Genomic DNA, 7,622 nt, shown 5'->3' with positions numbered 1-7,622 from the left:
CCTATTTCCTTGTACCAAGGTCAAATCTAAGTGGATTAAGGAACTCCACATAAAATCAGAGACACTGAAACTTATAGAGGAGAAAGTAGGGAAAAGCCTCGAAGATATGGGTACAGGGGAAAAATTCCTGAATAGAACAGCAAAGGCTTGCGCTGTAAGATCGAGAATCGATAAATGGGACCTCAGCTTGCTTTCTTTCTCTTTCTCTTTCTTTCTTTCTTTCTTTCTTTTCTTTCTTTCTTTCTTTCTTTCTTTCTTTCTTTCTTTCTTTCTTGATATACCTTTTTATTAGATATTTTCTTTATATGCATTTCAAATTTAAAGTGCTATCCCGAAAGGTCCCTATCCCACCCCCACCCCCCCGCGCGCCCTGCTCCCCTACCCACCTACTCCCACTTCATGGCCCTGGCATTCCCCTGTACTGGGGCATATAAAGGTTGCAATATCAAGGGGCCTCTCTTCCCAGTGATGGCTGACTAGGCCATCTTCTGCTACATATGCAGCTAGAGACACGAGCTCTGGGAGTACTGGTTAGTTCATATTGTTCCATCTATAGGGTTTCAGACCCCTTCAGCTCCTTGGGTGCTTTCTCCATTGGGGGCCCTGTGTTCCATCTTATAGATGACTGTGAGCATCCACTTCTGTATTTGCCAGGCACTGGCATAGCCTCATATGAGACAGCTATACTAGGGTCCCTTCATCAAAATCTTGCTGGCATATGCAATAGTGTCTGGGTTTGGTGGCTGATTATGGGATGGATCCCTGGGTCGGGTAGTCTCTGGATAGTCCATCCTTTCATCTAAGCTCCAAACTTTGTCTCTGTAACTCCTTTCATGTGTATTTTGTTCCCTATTCTAAGCAGGAACAAAGCATCCACCCATTGGTCTTCCCTCTTCTCAATTTTCTTGTGTTTTGCAAATTGTATCTTGGGTGTTCTATGTTTCTGGGCTAATATCCACTTATCAGTGAGTATATATATAATGACTTCTTTTGTGATTGGGTTACCTCACTAAGGATGATATCCTTCCTCCAGATACATCTATTTGTCCAAGAATTTCATAAATTCATAGTTTTTAATAGCTGAGTAGTACTCCATTGTGTAAATGTACCACAATTTCTGTATCCATTCTTCTGTTGAGGGACATCTGGATTTTTTTCCAGCTTCTGGCTATTATAAATAAGGCTGCTATGAACATAGTGGAGCATGTGTTTTTATTACCAGTTGGAACTTCTTCTGGGTATATGCCCAGGAGAGGTATTGCTGGATCTTCCAGTAGTACTATGTCCAATTTTCTGAGGAACCTCCAGACTGACTTCCAGAGTGGTTTTACAAGCTTGCAATCCCACCAGCAATGGAGGAGTGTTCCCTTTTCTTCACATCCTCGCCAGCATCTGCTGTCACCTGAATTTTTGATCTTAGCCATTCTGNCTGGTGTGAGGTGGAATCTCAGGGTTGTTTTGATTTGCATTTCCCTGATGATTAAGGATGTTGAACATTTTTTCAGGTGCTTCTCAGCCATTCGGTATTCCTCGGATGAGAGTTCTTTGTTTATCTCTGAGCCCCATTTTTTAATGGGGTCATTTGAATTTCTGGAGTCCAGCATTCTTATAGAACCGGACTACCAACCGAGAGATGGTACCACCCACAAGGGGACCCCCCCAACCCTTGATCACTAATCGAGAAAACGCCTTATAGCTGGATCTCATGGAGGCATTCCCCAACTGAAGCTCCTTTCTCTGTGATACCTCTAGCCTGTGTCAAGTTGACACAAAACTAGCCAGTACACCTGGGTATTTTTGTTTTTCCATATGATTTGAGAATTGCTCTTTTGTGTCTGTGAAGAATTGTGTTGGAATTTTGAAGAGGACTGTGTTATATCTATAGATTTCTTTTAGTAGGATGGCCATTTTTAGTATGTTAATCCTACCTACCAATCCATGAGCATGGGAGACCTGGATACACCAACCCACCTCAAAAGCATGATGTTAACTGAAACTTCTATCTCATGAAGATAATAGAGACTGTTAAGGAGGATATAAATAACTAATTTAAAGGAATACAGGAAACACAGCAAAACAAGTAGAGTTTTTAAAGAGAAAACAAATAAATCCCTTCCCTTTAGGAAATATAGGAAAACACAAACAGGTGAATGAATTGAACAAAGCAGTCCAAGACCTAAAGATGGAAGTAGAAACAATAAAGAAATTACAAATGGTGGCAACCCAGGAAATGGAAAACCTAGGAGAGAGATCAGGAACTACAGATGCAAGCATCACCAACAGAAAACAAGATTGGAGAATCTCAGGTGTAGAAGATACCATAAAAGATGTTGACATAATAGACAAAGAAACCACATAGCATAAAAAGATCCTAACCCAAATAATCCATTAAATCCAGGATACAATGAAAAGACCAAACCTACAAATAAAACGAATAGAAAAAAGGGAAGATTCCCAGCTCCTAGGACCAGAAAATGTTTTCAACAAATTGATAAAAGGAAACTTCCCCAATATAAAGAGATAGTTATAAATGTACAAGAAGCCTCCAAAATAGCAAATAGATTAGACCTGAAAAGCAAATCCTATCACATAATAATTAAAACAACTAATGCACAGAACAAATAAAGAATATTAAAAGTGGGAATAGAAAAAGGCCAAGTAACATATAAAGGCAGACCTATCAGAAATACACCAGACTTCTCAACAGAGAGTCTAAAATACAGAAGGGCCATGTCATGAAAACCCTAATAGAACAGAAATGTCAGTTCAGGCTTCTATTCCCTGCAAAACTCTCCATCATCATAGATGGAGAAATAAAAATATTCCATGACAAAACTAAATTTAATCAAAGTCTATCTACCAATTCAGTCCTACAGGGATTATAGAAGGAGGGTATCTACACCAAAGGATAAACAAGAAACTAAACTCTCATAACAAACTCAAAAGGAGAGAATCACACACACACACACACACACATATACACACACTACTATCTCCAGCAACAAACATAACAGGAACTAAATAAGGTGACTTTAATATATCTCAACATCAACATACTCAATTCCCCAATAAGAAGACATAAACTAAGTGGTTGGATAAGCAAGATCCTGCATTTTTTGGTGCATACAAGAAACACACATTAGTGACAACACTACTTCAGACTAAAGGACTAGAAATTTTTTTCCAAGCAACTGGGTCCAAGAAACAAGCTGGAGTAGCCATTCTAATATCTAATAAAATAGACTTTGAACCAAAAGTTATCAAAAGAGACAGGGAAGGACACTTCATTCTCATCAAAGGAAAATCTAGCAGGATGAAGTCTCAATTTTGAACATCTATGACCCAAATGCAAGTGCATCCACACTCATTATAGAAACTTTGTTAAAGCTTAAACCACACACTGAACATCACATAATAATAGTGGGAGACTTCAACACCCCACTCTTACCAGTCATTGAAACAGAAACTAAACAAAGACACAATGAAACTAAGTTATGAACCAAATGGATTCACCAAATATATACAAAACATTTCACCCTAAAACAAAAGATTATACGTTCTTATCAGCACCTCATGATACCTCTCCAAAAGTGACCATGTATTATTGGTCACAAAACAAGCATCACCTAAAACAAGAAGGTTGAAGTAATCCCATACATCCTATCAGTTTATCATGGACTAAGGCTAGACTTCAGTAACAACAGAAATCCCACATATGCATGGAAACTGAAGAACTCTCTACTAAATGATAACTTGGTCAGGGAAGAAATAAAGAAAGAGACCCAAGACTTTATAGAATTCAATGAAAATGAAGACACATCATAGCCAAACTTATAGGACACAATGAAAGCAATGCTAAGTGCCCTCATCAAGAAATTGGAGAGATCCTACACTAGTAATTTAACAGCACACCTGAGAGCTCTAGAACAAAAAGAAGCAAACACACCCAAGAGGAGTACACAGCAGGAAACAATCAACCTCAGAGCAGAAATCAACCAAATAGAAACAAATAGAATGATAGAAAGAATCAACAAAACCAAGAGCTGGTTCTTTGAGAAAATCAACCTGATAGATAAATTCTTATGCAAACTAACTAAAAGACACAGAGACAGCATCCATATTAAGAAAATCAGAAATTAAAAGGGAGACATAACAACAGAAATTGAGGAAATACAAAAATCATCAGATCTTACTACAAAACCCTATACTCAACAAAACTGGAAACTCTAGTCAAAAATGAATGATTTTCTCGGTAACACATACTAAAGTTAAATCAAGATCATGTATAGTATCTAAACAGTCCCATAACCCTTAAGGAAATAGAAACAGTCATTAAAATCTTCCCAACCTTCTGTGTGTCTTTCAGAGTCTGTTTACATTAGTTTCATGCTCAAGGTGTCTACCTATATTTAGAGGAGGTTTGAGGGCAAATAAGTCTGTCCCATTGTATTGGAAGAATGGCACCTTAATTTGTATTCTGATTTATGAAACTTCTGTGCTCAACTTTGCATCATCTTTAAGATAATGTTGTATACATAGAATAAGAAAGACACACTATTTGTACTCTACCTTTTTGCTACTGAACTTAAGTGATATTAAGTTTTGCTTTCTTTTTTTACTAAATTATTTTATTTATTTACATTCCAACTGTTGCCACCCTTCCTGATTGCCCCTGAGTAATAAAAACCATAAGATTGTGGAATTACTTGAAGTTCAAAATGTAGTCTTTATGTAAGTTTATTCATTGTTTGGTGGAGTTAGACCTCAAGCCTGTATAACTGGCCTTACAGAGAACTGCTGATGCTATAATATCCACATTGAGTAATACTTTAAATAAAATGGGAGCTGGGCATGGTAATACTAACCTATAACCTATCATTCACGATCATGGTTGTGTGTTCAAGACCAATATCAGCCCTAGACATAGACTAAGAAGAAAAAAGTGTCCCCTGGACCCCGGCTTCTGGAAACTTCTCTCCACAAGTCCCACACTTTCCTGGATGACACATAACACTTGGTCACAGTGCAACCAGCAGGTCTCAGCCTTCTCTTTTGACCAGAGTGACTTAGGACCTTTATACTTTATGGAGATAAGCCTGAGACATCCACCCTCTCTCCCATCTGCTCTGCAACAAAACAAAAATCGACCTTGAGTATGTTACAGATGCACAGACTCAGGATGATGCTTCCCCTGCCTCTGGGAGGTTCCCCATGATCGACTCACCTGTGACTCTCTGAATACCCACATTCCCCCTTGCTTGCTCTCAAGGAAGCTGCTCACCCTGTTAGGAGACAATAACTGACAGTTGTTTTCCTAAGGTGGCTAATGGCCTGAGATTTTAAATTATGCTTTACAATGGTACCAATAAAGTGTTTAACAAGCCCTGTCCCTCCAAAGATAAAACCAGACCAATCTCAGATAGGAGGAAATGATAATATAAGGTTTGTATTATGTATGTGAGTGCTGTTAGGAATCTCTTTGTGAAGGCATTGGAAAAACTTTCCTCAGATTTTTAGCATAAAAAGCTCAATAACGAGGTAATTCTTTTTGTAATATGAATGCCAAAAAGCCAAAGACTTCTCTGTGTGTCAGGAAGTTAGGAAATAAATGTGGTAATAACTTCAGGCACTCTCATCAGACTAGGGTTTAGCCTCATCATCTATTTCTTCATGGAGATCCCATTTTACAAACATTTTTCACATTGCAATTGTTTCTCACTGATAGTATATACTACGCATCTGTTACCTGGTCTCATTTATTCTAGGACAGATAGATAGATGAATATACTAACAAAAGGTATTCACATGTTCTTCTTAGGTTTTCTCAGACTCAAAAACAAATAGTAATGGTGCCACCATTTTGCTTATCCACTGCCTATTTCTTTGGAGGTTTCCAAAGCATGCATATCTGTCCCATAATTTACCTTCTATTGGAAAATTAATTTTTTTAAAGGAAAGGCATAAGCCCTACCTGAAGAACTGAAGCACCACTATGAAGAAACTGAAGTCCACTTTCAGCTGAGTCAATTCCACCTGTGGCCAAAATAGGAAACCCAGGCAAAGCACGGGCAATGGCGGTCACAGCTCTCAAAGCAATGGGCCTGATAGCAGTTCCTGCAGAAGATAAGGCAGCCATAAGGTTAGAAGGTCTGGCTTGGGCATATGTCACTTTATATTTAGCGTTAAGCAATGGCAGCAGTTTTCTAGACAAATTTACAATTTCTTTATCTGTTTTCAAAGTGTTTTAACTTCTCAGTGAATGTAGATTTAAGGACTTCGGTGCTATTATCAAGTCTAGACAAGTCACAAAATAGGCACGAAAAGCCTAGAACTCTCCCATAAAATATACACAAATTATGATTTGATAAACAGAGAGGTATAAGCGAGATTGCATGGAACATTCAAACATCTGTTCTAAATAGAGCCAGGGAACAGAAAGCTACGAACAAGAAAGCAATCACATATAGTATGCAAATAGTCATGCAACTCTGTTATTGTTCCACAAATACAGGAAGCTGGTGTGACTGTAGAGGCTGAAAACCCAAGCACTGAAGAACATGCATGTTCTATGTTGCTCTGTGTATGTATTTTACAATTTGAGGATGCACAGTAAGCCTGATATAATCTCACTTGCTAGAAAATTCAAATAAAATTAAAGAGAACTAACTTGACTCCAGTAATTAGAATCTCTCTCTTTCTCTCTCTCTCTCTCTCCCTCTCTCTCCCTTCCTCCCCCATCTCTCTCCCTCTCCCTCTGTCTCTGTCTCTGTCTCTCTCTCTCTCTCTCTCTCCTAATTCTACACACACACACACACACACACACACACACACATATGGCAAGAGTTACCAGTATCTTAGTCCCCAACCTAACAGACATAAAAATTACATAATGGGCAGACCACACTGTAGTGATTTTTAGTAGGAATATATTGGACTGAAGCTACTTCAGAGCTTCAGTTACATTCCAGAGTGAACTAGTCACCTTATAACTGAGGAATGTATACTGATATTCTGGTGACCAGTCACATTAATGATGCCTTCAAAGCATTTTCTAAGTTAAAGATGGTTGTGATTATGAAGGACTCTGAATTTTGTCTGAAGCCAAAGTCCACTAAACAATGCAGATATGCAGTCACCTCAGGATCCCATTATCACTTCTACCATCAGCCTGAACAATATGATCTTAGAGAGTTTTATGGGGAAGCACATAGAATATCCCTGGCCCCAATGGCTTTTCATCTGAACAGGCTGCCTCCTATACAGTGATGCCAAGAATCAGTGGTTGGAAGAAGTGGGGGGAAGGGAATGAAGGATAAGGAGGCAGAGACAGAATTTTGGAAGTGAACCTACTGAGAGGTAGCATAATGGCAGGTGCACGTGTTCATAGAACACTAAGCACGGAGGGTGAAACCTGGTGTAAAGTGTGGGCTTTGGTGGTAATGACAGGTATGTGTCAATAGCTACACTACTCAAGTGAAAAATGTTGGAAACCTGTGTCAGGGAGAGGTCTTTGGTACAGAGGAATCCTTGCTCCCTTCTTTCAGTTTTGCTCTAAGTTGAAAATGGCTTATTGTGATAAGTTCTCTTACAAAGAAGTGTTTTTTGTTTTTTTTTTTTTTTTT

At 38.6% G+C, this 7,622-nt stretch overlaps 1 protein-coding gene across 1 annotated transcript in view; it reads right to left on the bottom strand.

The window, feature by feature from the left end:
* Dpyd (dihydropyrimidine dehydrogenase) overlaps positions 1 to 7,622 on the bottom strand; it is an 849,196-nt gene that overhangs the window by 159,988 nt on the left and 681,586 nt on the right. Inside the window, exon 19 of the mRNA XM_021158977.2 lies at positions 5,972 to 6,114. Within this exon, the coding sequence (XP_021014636.1) occupies positions 5,972 to 6,114 (143 nt within the window). The remainder of the gene's footprint in view (positions 1 to 5,971; positions 6,115 to 7,622) is intronic.

This window comes from Mus caroli, chromosome 3 (assembly GCF_900094665.2).
Source record: "Mus caroli chromosome 3, CAROLI_EIJ_v1.1, whole genome shotgun sequence".
Taxonomy (NCBI): domain Eukaryota; kingdom Metazoa; phylum Chordata; class Mammalia; order Rodentia; family Muridae; genus Mus; species Mus caroli.
Note: the sequence above shows the minus strand (reverse complement) of the source record. Positions and strands in the feature narration are given on the sequence as shown.